At 53.3% G+C, this 15951-nt stretch overlaps 1 protein-coding gene across 2 annotated transcripts in view; it reads right to left on the reverse strand.

Moving 5' to 3' along the window:
• The window catches only part of PTPRN2 (protein tyrosine phosphatase receptor type N2), a 984778-nt gene that overhangs the window by 500049 nt on the left and 468778 nt on the right, over positions 1–15951 (reverse strand). For both annotated transcript variants that reach the window (XM_023225377.1, XM_023225378.1), the window contains one exon: positions 9759–9838. In XM_023225377.1, the coding sequence (XP_023081145.1) occupies positions 9759–9838 (80 nt within the window). The remainder of the gene's footprint in view (positions 1–9758; positions 9839–15951) is intronic.

Consider the following 15951-nt stretch of genomic DNA (forward strand, 5'->3'; position numbering starts at 1 on the left):
GGAGGCGCTCGTGGTGACGGAGGCGCTCGTGGTGACGGAGGCGCTCGTGGTGGGGGAGGCGCTCGTGGTGACAGAGGCGCTCGTGGCGGGGGAGGCGCTCGTGGTGACGGAGGCGCTCGTGGCGACGGAGGCGCTCGTGGCGGGGGAGGCGCTCGTGGTGACGGAGGCGCTTGTGATGGAGGCGCTTGTGGTGATGGAGGCGCTCGTGGTGACGGAGGTGCTCGTGGCGGGGGAGGCACTCAGGGTGGCGGGGAAGGCGCTCCTGGTGATGGAGGCGCTTGTGGCGGGGGAGGTGCTTGTGGTGATGGAGGCACTGGTGGCCGGAGAGGTGCTAGTGGCGGGGGGGGCGCTCCTGGTCAGGGAGGTGCTCCTGGCAGGGGGGAGGCGCTCGTGGTGATGGAGGTGCTCCTGGCGGGGGAGGTGCTCATGTAGGATCTAAATGCCATTCAGTTGAACCCTTTTCGTTCTACTGACCAGTGTGCATTTAGCCAACTCATCATCACCCAATGACTTTTCCCACTAATGCAAAAACCTAGAATGCCATCCTGGCCAATAAGTCAGAGGCCTGGTGGTTTGCAGCACCCTCCTTATTAAGAGTGATTACATGGCCGGGTGCGGTGGCTCAAGCCTGTAATCCCAGCACTTTGGGAGGCCGAGACGGGTGGATCACGAGGTCAGGAGATCGAGACCATCCTGGCTAACCTGGTGAAACCCCGTCTCTACTAAAAAATACAAAAAACTAGCCGGGCGAGGTGGCGGGCGCCTATAGTCCCAGCTACTCGGGAGGCTGAGGCAGGAGAATGGCGTGAACCCGGGAGACAGAGCTTGCAGTGAGCCAGGATCCGGCCACTACACTCCAGCCTGGGTGACAGAGTGAGACTCTGTCTCAAAAAAAAAAAAAAAAAAAAAAAAAGAGTGATTACAGGGCCAGGGGACTCAGGTGCCAGCCTTGCCAGGTGAATTAACAGGTAAATTTCCAAGATTGGGCCTTCAGAGCTTTGGCATTCCTGTGCTGGGAGGAAAAGTGCAAAGAGTCGGACGCAAGGCCTGAGAGCCCAGTGGCCTCGGGTGGGTGTTGACCAGGTAAGACCTGCCTGTGACAAGCATCCCCAGCAGACGAGCTTCTGAGCAATTGTTTCCCATGTGCTGAATATCCTCGTGCTGGTCCCAAGTGCTCAGGGACCCATCCCTTCCCATCCCAGGCAGCTCTCAGTCCTGAGACTTCACTGAACCTCCCCTGCCTTCCAACTAAGAGCTGCCTCTCCCCAGTCCTGGTGTCAGGAGGAACCTCCCCGGGCTCACCAAGCTGACCCTATGCTAGTCTGATCAACCGTGCACTCGCAGGGGCCACCAACTGCCAAGGAGTTTGTGCCACACACTTCAGCTGCTGTCTAGCCCTGTAGGGTCCCCAAAGCACAAGGAGACAACAAGGGGAGAGTTTCAGATGCCAATGGACTGGTGGAACATAATTTTTTAAATAATTGAGCCTTTCAGAGTCTCTCAAGTCATAACATTTGGACAATTCATGTCTCAAGACCTGAGCTTGTCTCAAGGGGCCAGTAGGCATCCAGAGCAGGGGAAACCCTCTGCCCAGCCTGAGATGGCCCAGACTTGTGACCTAGTGCAGCTGCAGGGCAGGACTCCTGGGCTGACCATCAGGGACCCAGGGCAGTGGCTCAGCCGCAGCTGGGGCAGGATCTGCTGGGGAGGTGGGTGCCCAGCACCATCTCTGCACTCAGCACCACCTTTGCACTCAGCACTATCTCTGCTCCTCTGCCCCTACTGCTTCTGTCAAGTTGCCATGGGAACTGGTCTTGGTAGAAGAACTCCCAAGAAGTGGCTTCTGGCAGACATCGGCCTCCCCTCAGCTCAGGGACAGCCTGTGAGCTGCAGTTGCAGGAGGATGGAGTGTGGTGGCACCGTGTGCTGGCTGGAAGTCATGTCTCCAGGTGCCCGGGGGAGGGTGTGGGCCCACGCACTGTCTTCAGGGCTGTCCTGGCCTCTCCCTGCAGGCTCCAAGTGCACCTTCCTCGGGCACCCCTTGTTTTCCTCTCCTTCAGGTCTCAAAGCAATGCCATGCCAAGCTGCTCTGCAGCACACAGCCCTGATTTAAAATGAGCCACTTTCTACTCAGGTATGAAGACACTGCCCTTTCTATGCGGAGGTGAGGGAAAGAGCGGAAACAGCATTCGCTTATGGACAAAGAGCAAAAGAAGACACTGTGAAAACAGGCACGGCGGCCTCGCGTCGTGGAAAGACCAGGGCTTCAACACTCAGCAAAACAGAGCGCCAAACGGACAGCAGGCTCCTCCTTCAACACTCGGCAAAACAGAGCGCCAAATGGACAGCAGGCTCCTCCTTCAACACTCGGCAAAACAGAGCGCCAAATGGACAGCAGGCTCCTCCAGCAAAACCTGAGGCCTCGTCCCCCAGGTCCAGAGCCCAGTGGCATCTCCGCCAGCAGACGCGGCTCCTCTGGGACTCCCCCCAAGTACAGCTCACCTCCAGTGGGCTAGGACGGCTACCACAGGAGGACACACGTGCCCTGGCCATGGCCGCCAGCCATCCTGCTGTCCTCCCATCAGTCTAACCCTACAGGGTTCAGGGCAGTGAAGAGAGAAACCCATGTGCAAGGAAGAGAAACACTTGGGAAACTCAGCAACCCCCACGGCGTGCTCCGTGACCCCCAAACAGCCAGCAGAACCCCTCCTGCACATCCAGGGTGCAGGGCCTTCTAGATTTCACCTCCCCCGGCAGCTGACTGCACCCGCATCAGAGCCTCTCCCCGGATCCCTCTGCGGGGACGCTGGGCGTTCCGTGGAGAGAAGAGCTGGGACCCCCTCGGCAGCCTCCCAGGCCTGAGAGGGTGCAGGAAGGTGGCGGTGATTCACTGTTTCTAACAGGTCCTCTGGCCATGGACGCTTCCTGCACATGTGAAAGCCTACAGAGAATCCCACGCACTTCCAAACTCTCACTCGTGTTTTTCAGAAGTGAGTTTTACAAGTTTTGGTGCGTAAAGGTCTCAGTGGAATTTCCCTGGGTGTTTACCTAGGCTTCCCCCAAACCCCAGCCAACTAGGGGTGAGCTCCTGCGGCCACCCGTGACAGTCGGTCCCTCGCAGTGCACGTGCTGATGCGATTCCTGAGGTGGAGGGGAAGCTGGAGGGCCCCAGGGGCCCTTCTCCCTGTGCAGGGTGTGAATTCTAAATGAACCTGAATGTGAGGACGAAATGGAACCTGCTCTCCCCAGCAGTGAGTTGGAGGTGGGACCAGGCGCCACCCTCTTCCAGCAGGATCAGCATTGCTTGGACATTTGCAGGTGAGAACGAGCTGCTCCCATTAACGGTGTTTCCAGTGCATAAACCCCCCTGTATAAAAACGAACGCAGAAAAGTGGCTGCTGAGCGAGGCGGTTTCCCAGCCTTTATTTAGCAGCATCCTCGAGTGTCCCCCGAACGCGGCTCCTGGAGTTCCATGCGGGTAGCCCTGTCAAGGATGGCGATGCAATTACTTTCTACCACAGTGTTGTCTGCACTCGGGGTAAAGCCACGATGAAGGCGGCTTTCAGGACTTGTAATTAGAGCCACGGGTGGCCTCTCTCCTCACAGCCGGGAAGGTCAGCACAGGTCCTGGGTGCTGCCGGCCCCGAGCTCTACTCCTGCAAACGCTTGTCAAAATGCCAGAAGTAATTACCTGGCTGTTCAGAATGGAGTCACGGGGTGCAGCTCCGACCATCCGATTCCCTAAAGCCTCCATCCAAACTGAAACCTGCTTAACACCTCCCCGGGCTGCAGCCACGGGGCACCTGTTATTTGGCAGGCAGAAGCTCACCACAGTCCTTCCCTGTGCTCCCATCGGCTGGTCTCTGCTGCAGCCCAGGGGAGGTCCTCCCATGTAGGCAGTTCTTGTTCCGTGTCCAGCCCATGTGGCCCTGGACACAAGTTGGGCCTGGTTCACACACTGCAGCCCCTCGCCCGCCCACCCCCGACGCAGCAGGTCCAGCAGGAGACGGGCCCTGGGCACTGAGCCTGCGGGGCCTGCTGTGCAGACCCTACCAGCCCCACCGGCCCACCCTTCCCGCACCGCACCCTCCACTCCTTCGTCTGTTTCTCCTGGACGCTCCTCTTTTTAGTTACTTCTCATCATCTATGTCTGTGCCACGAGTCCGAGAGCAGGAGGACAGCACGGTGCTTCCCCCAAAGCCTCTCTCTTACCCTCCCTGGGTGACACCCCAGCCAGGCGAGCTGTGGGATCCTCAACCTCGTGGCTGTGGAGTGGCAGGGTGAGCGCGAGCCCAGCGCCAGCCACAGCCGAAGCCCAGGAGCCTCCAGCCCACGCGGATCCTGGTGGCAGCTCAGTTCCAATGAGGACATGACACAGTGGCCCATGCACGGTGGAACGCGGGGCCAGGCCGCCCAGGCCATACCTCCAGCCTCACTGCTCTGGTGCTGTTTCCTCAGCTGCGCCCTGGGGGTCTGGCGAAGGGGAGCACTAGGATCCCCATGCCTGGAAGACCCTCCCAGGATAGTGCGGGTCCTTGGAGAGTCACTTTCATCAGTTTGACAGGTGTCTCATTCACCTGCACATGGAGGCAATTTTCTCAGCAAGTGGCTTTTTTGAACATTTCCGAAGCATCCTCCTTCATTTCTAATAAGACTGCAACTTCCTTTCCACACTCAAGACTCAGGAGGTCCTCTTGTCTTGTTCCAATCTCTTAATCATGAGGGTGGTACCGGAGCGTGGATGGGCTTCAGGCCCCACCAGCGCACAGCTCCACCCGGCGTGGCCTCCCTGGGGAGCAGGTGTGTGGGAGTCAGATGAGGGATGTCTGCTGCTTGTGGACCAATGCTGTGGTGAGCGCCCCTCCCCCTCCCCTGGGGCCACCTCAGCGGAGCTGAACCGACCAGCTGCAACGAAATGCAGGCCCAAGTCCTTCTTAGTGGCTGCTGAAGATGAAGTTCCCACACTATGAAGTCCGATTCTGAATTCCACCTTGCCAGCCTCTTCCTGGCATGTCCTTGGCACACTGGACCCCACACCCAGGCTGCACCATTCTCGTTCCCCTCACCTTCAGTCCCTGAGACCCACACTAGTCCCCATGCTCTGCCCAAAGGCCAGATTCTCTGTGAAGCCTCGTCTAAGCCCTGCCCTCCCTGATGTGCCATCCACTGCCCCAAAGAACTCCTGTCTAAGCAGCCCCAGCACTGCGGCGGGGGGTCCAGGAGGGCAGGGCCACTGACTTCCAGAGTGATATCACCTTAGGAAGGTGTGATGCATTGCCCAAGACAGAATCTGCACAGGGTGGACCAGACCGTGAAGCACCGATGCCTGCCTGGGGTCGACGGTTCAGGCTGGCTGGATTGTAAGTATGTGTTATAGAGAAATTCACTTCACTTCGCCATTACGCTTTTCAAAATAAACACATATTTTGTCTGCTTTACCAGAGGCCAGAAGCCCGGGCAGCCCTTGCTCCAGCAGAGGCCTGTGGCTAACGCAGAACACCGCAGGCTGTGGGGTCCCGGCATCGGCAGAGTCCAGCTCTGAGCCGGGATTCAAGAGAGGCTCACGAGAGAGGAGGGGAGCCTCCCCCTCCATGTGGACACACTACGTATGAGGCGCGAAACACACAGCAGCATAGCAGACCCAAGTCCTTCTTAGTGACTGCTGAGGATGAAGTTCCCACACTATGAAGTCCGATTCTGAATTCCACCTTGCCAGCCTCTTCCTGACATGTCCCTGCTCTGACACTCATCAGCTTCACAAAGATGCTGAACAGGCAGAAGCAGGACGTCACAGAAAGTCACCGTACCTCTGAGTACGGAGGCGCCGCTACTGAAATGACACAGGGCGCCTCCCCAACAGGCTGAAAAACAACGGCAGCTGAATGCCGTGTCTTAGAGGCTGTCAGGTGGAGGATACTGAGGTCAAAGGGGAACCTGCTCAGGACAGGAGCCCTCATGAGCCTCATCCCATCACGCAGGGCTGAGTGCCAGAAACACACCCTCCGTGGCACCCGGGAGGGAATGCTCGAAGAAACAGCCTGAACTCAGCCTGAAGGAAACTCGGCCAAGCACGGAGCGGATTCCCGGCAATAAACCGATAAAGCACAGGCAGCCCCACAGGCCACCAGGCAGGGATCTCTGCAGACTGGGAGCCAGCAAAAGCAAACACTGTTTGTAAAGGATGATTAATTACCTTTTCTTTGAAAGGAGCAATACAAAAATTGATCAGAAATATACTATTTAAGAAGAAACTACCAAGGAAATGAAGAATAAAAAGGATTTTTCTGTTCTGCCAGTTCGACTACATAACTGAGCCACGGAGATTAGAAGTAGCTACCAGTCATTTCTACGTACTTTGTGGTAGAGTAAGTGCCTCCTTGAGCAAAAACCCACTTATTTTTAATATTCACTAATACCCTGTGCTCATACCCAAGGTCATAAATTAGCAGAATTCCCGGGAAAGCATTGCCTAGAATAAAGAAGAGACTCTGAATAATGAAAAGCAGCTGCACTTCTCATTCGGCATCAATACCACGTGACGTTTGATGGGGACTAATGTGGGATTAACTACACCCCTATTCATTAGGTTTTGTATCATTTTGTATAAAATTAGCAAAATGAATGCCCTTTGAATTCTACCGCCAGGGTGATCTCCCTGCATTAATAACAGTAGAAGATGTCTGCAGCCTCGGGTCCTCAGGCCCTTGAGGGAACCAGACACAAGCAGCCACTGGGCTTCCAGGCAGCTGGCAGGTGCAGGCAGCACCCAGCACTCCCAAGTAATATCAACAGCAGGCTCTCGAGTTCCGTATGTTGGTGACAAACACAGGCACCACCACGCGTCCTTCCAAAGGTGTCCACCCATCACCGTAGGGCATTTGTGATGACGCTATTAGGATCCCACATCATCTTTTAAACTAGAAACCATCTTTTAAACTAGAAACCATCATCTTTTAAAACTAGAAACCACAAGAATCTCCTTTTGAGTTTGAAACTCTTCCCTGCTATCACGTCAGCCTGTCTACGTCTCACCTGAAACTCGGTAAGAGGCTCCTCTTCACCGTGCTAAGCCCTTTCCCGAGGCCGATGGGCCAATCACCATACTAAGCGCTCTCCTGAGGCTGATGGGGCAGTCACCGTACTAAGCGCTCTCCTGAGGCTGATGGGGCAGTCACCATGCTAAGCGCTCTCCCAAGGCCAAATGGGCTAGCACCACTTGTGGGCATGTTCACTGCCTAACTGCAAGATCTTTGTGGTCACAAAATTCATTTTTATAATCTCTTGGTTTTTTTGTTTTTTGTTTGTTTTTGAGACAGGGTCTCCCTCTGTGGCCCAGGCTGGAGTCCAGTGGTGCAATCTTGGCTCACTGCAACCTCTGCCTCTTGGATTCAAGTGATTCTCTCACCTCAGCCTCCCAAGTAGCTGAGATTACAGGTTTGCACCACCACATCCAGCTAATTTTTTTGTATTTTTAGTAGAGATGGGGTCTCACCATATTGGTCAGGCTGGTCTCCAACTCCTGACCTCAAGTGATCCGCCCACCTTGGCCTCCTAAAGTGCTGGGTTTACAGGCGTGAGCCACTGCACCCAGTCAATCTGTTTCTTATATAGCATCAGGCACATTCATGTCACCATAGAATTATTCAAAAATAGTTTAAAAACTAATTCTTTAAAAATTTTGCATGAATGTAAACAATTTTGCACACGTTCAACAAGCAAGAAACATCCTGACTTGCACAGCCACAGGAGTTAACATGGATGCACTGGTGCAAGTTAGCAAATTCAGGTGTTCAGAAAGTTGTTGATATGAGACACAAACTCAAACGTACGTTTCCTACGTGACTCCCCCTTGGTGCAGCACTTCGATAAATAACACGAACACATTTGAAACGACCAAGAAACTACCTTTCAAATAATCAACCTCATTTTCTCTAGAGAGCCATAAAATAAATCAAAGGTCCTTGTCTATGAGTATATTGTTATGATTTTTAAAAAGATAACAAGATGGCCATTCCTAGCATCCTTGAGGTCCAGCAAACCTAATTTCAGTGGTGTTGCTCCCCGGTACTGGAGAAACTGCCAATCATGGAATAATTATCAATGCATTTTCCCATAATACCTGATCACGGATTTGGTCTTAAATATCTCCAATAATCACTTCTGACGGGGAACTGGAGCAAGCAAAACAGATGCTGTGGAGGGAGGCAGCTCCGGCAGCCATGAGGCGCTGAAGCCGTGGCTGGGACCCCCGTTCCTTCTTGCGCGGGAGTGTTTGGCGTGGATCCCGCTGACTTTCTGCACCGGGACCGCACTGGACCGCCCAGCTGGAGTAAGGATGCTGGGCTGCTTTACCGAGCTGCACCCCAGCTCCTCAAGCCTCACAACAAAGTATGGCAGCAAAAATGAGCCTGGGGGTTCAACTCTCCACGAACCTTAAATCAGACTGCAGAAGTTTAGTACAACTTTGCAAAGCATTACATTTCAACCACAGATTCTCAGCCCCCTAAATCACCACCTTGAGCAAAGGAGTTACTGAGGGCACGAGGATGTCCCATAAGCAAAACCCACAGCAGCCAAAACAGATAGGACCAGCGATGTGCTCCATCCCGTAGAACACGGCGGCTACTTCCCGCCTTGATTACTCTCATGGGAAAAAGAAGCTTCAAGTTTACAGGGCGCCAGTGCAGGGACGCCTCAATCAATGAGAACTAAGTCGAAATCCCAAAACAAACCAGAGCATTTTGCTGCATTTCACACTGGGAAAAAAAGACATAAATTTAAGCCAAAAAAAAGGAAGTTCATAGATTTAGCAATCTAAAGGACTGGCTAAAAGCAAGAGTCATTTCCTGCTGTGGCTGGGTCCATGCGTTCAGCCCCATCTTATCAATGATTACAGAGCCGGAGTGCCCTGCCCACGGAGCGGTCCTAATGCACTGCAAACCACCAGGCTGAGTTCTGTTACGCTTCCTGTGTTTTTCTTACTAGGCAGGAAGATTAAACAATACACTCTACAAGAGTTTTCAACAAGCTAAAAAAAAAAAAAAAAAAAAAAGCCAGGTTGACGAAAATACAACATTGTGACCACCACCCCATTCTGTTCTTCAAGACTCTGGTGAGTAAAGCTTTGTGTTTTTCACTTAATGACAATTATTAATCATATAACAAAGATCACTCAAGCTCTATCTGTAAGTGCATCTCAAAAATGTGTGATTCGCAATGCCCAGAACTCTGGGCTGTAAACAGTGAAACTGTCTGGAAGTCAGCCGGTTTGTATTGAAACCTTCTGAATCCTTTGTGGTATCTGCCCACCACAGTCAGGAGCAGGGCCAGTGTATGCTCCTGGTCTGGTACAAAACGAAAAACCTCAAAGCAAAATTGCACGTGCTCTGCACACACTGGGGTTACTACAAACACGAAATCTCCCTTTTCCAAAAGCCGCACTTGTTCTCGGTCACTTGCAGCCCTGTGTCTCCTGCCTTCTATCTGAGACAGTTCCACGCATCAGGGCAGCCCATCCCTCCCCAAACAGTGAAATCCCAGACGGTGCCCATGGACAGCCACACTGCCCTGCGACTGCCCCCTCGTCCCCGTCACTACACACCAGCTTTCCACGGAAACTGTGACCTTCCTTTGTGTTGCTCCCTGTGGGTACTGTGAGTCTCCCTCTGCCCTGGCTGTGCGTGTACATTTGCGTGCATGTGTGTGTGTGCACGTGTGTGTGTGTGTGTGTGTACACGTGTGTGTGGAAAGAGCCTCACCTGTGGCCTTCTCCACATCCGCAGCGGTCACGTTCTGGACATTGGCGCTCACTTTGAAGGTCACTGCTGGTCCGAGAACCCTGGAAGGGACAATTTAAAACAAGTTCATAACGAAGTCAACGTGCCACACTGCTGTTCTGAAAACGACGTGAAAACACTGGTGTGTTTTTAAAAACACAAATATCCGAGGCCACCGCGGCTCCAGGCATGAACTCCACCAGACATCGGTTTTCTTTCACACCATGACCTTTGTTTCTGTTTGCCCAGATTTCCGTTTTTGGGCTTCGCTTCTCCAAAACACACATCACAGTGTAATATGCTATCCTAAAAAATTCAAATCAACCTCCAAACCCCACAGTAGCAAGCAGACATTCTAGCTAGGGATGCTACCTAAAAAATTCTAGCTAGGGAACAAGAAAAGTTGTTACTGAAACAGATTTTAGTCTTTGGTGCCCAAGGGAGACGTATGAATCAAGAGCAGAGAGGAAAGAGACTAGTATTTTTAAAATTCTTTTGACAGGAACCATTTAAATAACTACCAAAGTCATTAAGAACTACTCTGTATAAAAACAACTGGCAGGGAATTGCTAGACAGGAATCATCAAAATTGTCTGAAGCTTCCTAAATGCTATGTCAACCACAATTTTGAAAAAATACATTACTTTTTAAACCATCTAATTCATCTGAAGACCCCATATGCAGTAGGAACTGGTTATTGTGCCTACAGCCATCTCAAAATGAATCAAGAATCCAGGGTCCGTTCCCAAAGGCAGATGGACCGACTCCATGTCCACAGATGACAGCCGTAGACAGCTCTTCCCGGAACGGACCCTGTAAATGTCTTCTAAGGAGTAAATCCCCAGAACAGACAGGAAATGCGAAGAGGACCCAATTGAGGTGGGAGACGGCAGCTAAGACTGTTGCCTCCTGGTCCCTGGGAGGTGCCTGCACTCCCATCTAAGCCGTTAAACTGTGGGTACCATGTGGCCCAGGGTCCCTTGCTGTCCCCAATGCAGCCACACACCCTAGCTGACGGGTACAAGCCCAGCTGGTCAGAAGTGCCACAGGTTGGCCGCCTCCCCTCCCTCCCTCCACCACAGGCTCATCCCAAGGCAGCACATGACACCCAGGCCATGGACGTTGCACCCAAAATCCTTTCAACCTCACAAGTATTTGTGATTCAAATATCTGCGCTCATGATACCTTAGTCCCAACCTCTGATCTTCCTCCCTGCGATTTTTGCTCATTCTCCCGGCCAGGGGCAGCCCCCCCCCATGCAAGCCCTTCGTGGAGGGCACTGCCGTGCCTTTGCGAGGCAGCACAGTTACCATCCTAACACCATGGCCATGGCTGAACATTCCACGTGGAGGTCTTGGCATCACTTTGAACTCAGCGAGGTCTGCCTTGAATCAGCGCCTGCTCTGAGGAACAAACAGCGTTCTAACCTTACGGATATTCCCTTTGGCTTCCTTATGCCAGAAATATCCAGCTAGTCACCAAATTCTGCGGAAACTCTTGGAAAATGCACCACATCCACCATGGTCTCTTGGTTCCCACTGTGATCCTTCTAGCCCAAGCCTGTGCCCTGTCACAGCAGAGCGGAGTGACTTCCTGCGTCCAGCTCTACTGCACGCAAAATGTCCTCGGAAGTCGCCTCCAGAGATCACAGAGCAGGAGCTGGTGTCTCCTTGAGCCCAGGTTAAAGTCTCAGCCGCAGGCCCCAGGCCTGTCTACGGTGCCTCGGCTGGGCCCTCTGCTGGTCCCCACTATAGGCCCTCAGATAGGAGGAGGCCACTCCCTCCCTGGACTGCAGCTCTCCTGCCAACGACGTCCTGCTCGCTCATGAGTGCTGAGTTCCGCCCCCTCTCAAAGCCCGACTCCCGAGGACTGTGAGAGTGGCCGATCCTCCGTCTCCAAAATCTTCCAGCAGGGCCCTGAGGGCCTGACAGTGCTCAAACGGTACATCAGATGTTTTATAGATGTTTTCCTTCTTCCCGAGCAGAGGAGGGGCTCTTTGAGGCACGATTCCTGCCAGGGCCCCACCCACGCAGAAGACGATCGATTCATATTTGTGACCGGTTCGACATTTCGGTTGAATGGTTTTCTATAATTCGGAGGAAGTCCTCATTAACACAAGCAGCACTCATGTACCCCCAAAACAGCGCTGAGGACAGACAGCTCAGCACAGGGCTTCCAGCTCACACACAGCTTCTGTGAAACTGAGTCTCGACCACAAACAGTGCTGAGGACAGAGAGCTCAGCACAGGGCTTCCAACTTACACACAGCTTCTGTGAAACTGCGAGTCTCGACCACATCTGAAGATTCCCTGACAGATGGGATTGGAATTTCCTAAACCTAATTTTTCCTTCAGGTGCTGAAAGTTCCCTCTAAAGGCTGTGAGGAGGAGGTTCTTGGTTTCTCAGAGTCCAAAAACCCAGCCGCCTGTGCTATGAAGAAGCATGTGACCGATACATGGTCCCCCCGTTCCCGGTGGGGGCCGCAGGAGGGGCCCACATAGCCCGCGTCCTTCCTCACATGCAAGCCGAGCGTCGCCATCGCTTGGGGCCGCGGTGGTCGCCAGGGAGTGCTCCTGACACCCTCGGGGCATATCTCGCAGGCGGTGAGCACCCAGTGACCTTCACTGTCAGCACCAGCGAGACCCAGGTGCCTGCGGCCACGATGCGCCGAGTCCCGGCTCTGGCCCTTGTGCTCTCAGGAACCCTGCAGGAGGACGGGGCGTGAGGAGCCATCTCCAGAGGTGATCAGAGGGTCGGTAACGTGGCCCCACCTGCATAACCTTCCCTAACTTGGATACACACAAGCTCTTCCCCAAAACCCACAGCGGCTGCTCCGACGTGGGAGGAAGTCTCCATCCCGAGGCCCCGCTGCAGGTCTGACTCCGTGAGTCACTGTTCTGCGGCCCTCCTGGGCCTTTCCGCTGGGCTTCCGTTTACTCAGCTCTCAAGTGCGGCAAGACCCACAGGTCCTCTTGGACTTGCTCTGCCTAGGAGACTCTGGTTTTCAATAAACTCTGGTGCCTAGGCTCGGCGGGTCTGCAGTAAACAGGGGTGACACTGGGCGCTCCAGAGCTGAGCTGCTGGCTCTGTCCCCAGCACCATCAGCAGCAGAGATTCCTCCCCGCAGGAAGAACTTGCCCTGGCATTTGTTACCACCCCCCGCCCACCCACGTCTGCTGTGCAGGTGGCAGATGGCTGAGTGCTGTGTGGTCCAGGTGAGAGGCTTCTGGGGAGGCAGTAAGGTCACCCTTCCCACCAACTTCTTTCTAACCAGGGAGACTTGGTCGTCTCTGCCATCTTGTTTAGCTTTCTGTCTCTTTAGACATTTGGGGAAAATTGAGTAAATCCCATGTGCTTATTGCTGGCCTAAAAAGGGGAATTTCTGTACTAATCAGGAAATAAAAAGGAAAACACAGATGCCTAGAGCCCTGCAGAGTCTCTTAGGCGCCAGTATCGCACCTAATGTTACAGCTCTCGGGGAGAAAGCAAGTTTTTCTTGAGCACGTTTGCTTCCTGACAACAGGCGTTTGTCACACACGGCGTGTCAGGCGTACGCGTACCAGATCTACTGCAGTTAAAGCGGCAGCAAAGAATTAGGGTGAGATCCGGTAAAAATTATCGAGGCAGACATATGGAAACCCAGACCTTAAGTTATATGGAAACATCCAGGTTTAACGAAGAAACAATTACTAACTTTTACTTTCAGATTTTCATTCAGATTCAACAAACAACGACTGAGAATACTACACTCAGTTCTCATTCTTCCAGGCAGCTGTGTTCTCCAAAGTCATCAGAAAGCAGATACTGAGCCATTGTTCCTAAGGGAAACAGGGTGAGGCTCCTGTGAGCCTCTGGACACAGCGTTTTTGTCAACTGATGGGCATATTACCTTGTTTTATGTGTGTTTCTACTCAAAGACTCATTGAATGTATGTGGTTGAGTTATGAATGCTGAGCTCACAGCATGCCCCCACGATGCCCATCCACACCCACGACGCCCATCCACACTGACGCCCACTCACATGCGCGACACCCACCCACGCCCGCGACGTCCACCCACGCCCACGACGCCCACCCACGCCCGCGATGCCCACCCACGCGCATGACGCCCGTCCACACCCACGACGCCCATCCACACTGACGCCCACCCACACGCGCGACACCCACCCATGCCCGCGACGTCCACCCACGCCCACGACGCCCACCCATGCCCGCGACGCCCACCCATGCGCATGACGCCCGTCCAAACCCACGACGCCCATCCACACTGACGCCCACCCACACGCGCGACACCCACCCACGCCCTCGACGTCCACCCACGCCCACGATGCCCACCCACGCCCGCGACGTCCACCCATGTGCATGACGCCCGTCCACACCCACGACGTCCGTCCACGCGCACGACGCCTGTCCACGTGCACGACGCCCATCCTCACGGATGTCTTCTCCAGCAGGCATGTTGTCACCATGTGTCCCAGCCTCACACACAATTAGCACACTTCCTTCCCATTCCTGCTTTGGCTTTGAAGCATACTGTGAAATTCTTCATGGCCCCTTCTCCACCAGGCACTCCTTACACAGTGCTCTATCTAATTACAGACCTGCTTAGAAATTCCAGGGGCCAATCTTCAAACAGAACAGGCAGAGAGACCCAGCTGCAGAATCCTCTGCTGAGTGGGAGTTAGCAACAGGTAGCCCACCGCTCCCAGACTGAAGTTACAATGACACAAACGAGGCCTCCGCACGTGATGAGACAACCATCAGAAAGACACACAGCCCGGCGTTCTCCTGCACTACACACAGCTCCATGCCTTTTCCTCCTTAAACCCCTCACTCAGCCAAAAAGGGGGAGTGATCTGTTAAAGGCACGAGCCTGGCCATTCCCTAACTGCCAGCATTTGAGTCATAACTGCTTTCCTCCGCCCATACCTCACTCTCATGTTTTCAGCCTCTGAGTGGCAAACAGCGGACTTGAGCCAGTTACAACACTAGGAACACAGTCAGCATTCAGCACTGTGCTGGGGCCATTTAAACAACAAAACCACCAAAGAAAAGCACAAAAAATGTGGAAAATGTGGAAAATGTGGCACTCAATAGACCATGAAGAGGAGCCGTGTTTTACAGTATGAGCTGAAATGAGAAGGCAGGGCTCTCCTCTCCCACAGAGCACAGGCGCCTCAGGCAACCTGAACCTCACGGCTGTGTGTGTGTCCAGGAACGACTTCGGCATAAGCATTGATTTGGGGATGACAAATTAATCACAAATACAGAATCTGCGAATGATCAGGATCATCTACCGCCTAGCATCTGTGTTGAAGTGCTTTCACACACATCAACAACCTTATTATCTTCTTCACATTTTACAGTTTTATACTGTAGAGAGGATGGGAGCACTGGAGCTTACAAGACTTGTGATCCAATTGTTTGTTTAGCCGCCACTTCCTCGTGGGGCGATTTTGCGTGTTACATTATTTACTCTGCAAAATCAGGGGAAGACAAACCTTGCAGGGCTGTTGGAGCATCGGGCAGGATAGCTGACATGTGACAGGGTTCCCTCTGAACCACAGCTGTCGGTCTGTGCCCTGCCCAGGAGGGGTCTGCTCCTCCTCTGAATTCTTCCATAAAATCTACTCTCTAAATTGACTGCACCTTGTGTGGGTTCACGCAGTCCCCGTACACTGTACTGCCTTCTGGGGGAGCCTGGTTGCTTTCCTTCTGGAAGGACGCGGTTGAGACAAGGGAGGAGACTGTCTCTTTCCAGACTCTGGACAGTGGAGTGCAGATCTCACGAGGAATCTGTAAATGGCCACTTCAGAGCAGATCTTGAGAGTGTCATCCCGACGGTTGTGCCAGGCACACCTATGGTAAGGAGCATCTGATCTAAGAGCATGTGGAATTTCTGAGTCATTGTTCCTGGGAGAACCATCCACCTTTTGACATTCAAATTCACATATTGTGAAAGGTGACTCCTATTTATGGTGGAAGAAATGCCAAAAAGGAATGCTGCCCACTCAGATGCAAACTCTTCTTCCCCTGATGAAACAGGGAGTCTTCACACAAGTCCTTCCTCCCCTGATGAAACAGGGAGTCTTCAAACAAGTCCTTCGTCCCCTGATGAAACAGGGAGTCTTCACACAAGTCCTTCGTCCCCTGATGAAAGAGGGAGTCTTCACACA

The sequence above is a fragment of the Piliocolobus tephrosceles genome, chromosome 8 (genome assembly GCF_002776525.5).
Source record: "Piliocolobus tephrosceles isolate RC106 chromosome 8, ASM277652v3, whole genome shotgun sequence".
Classification (NCBI taxonomy): Eukaryota; Metazoa; Chordata; class Mammalia; order Primates; family Cercopithecidae; genus Piliocolobus; species Piliocolobus tephrosceles.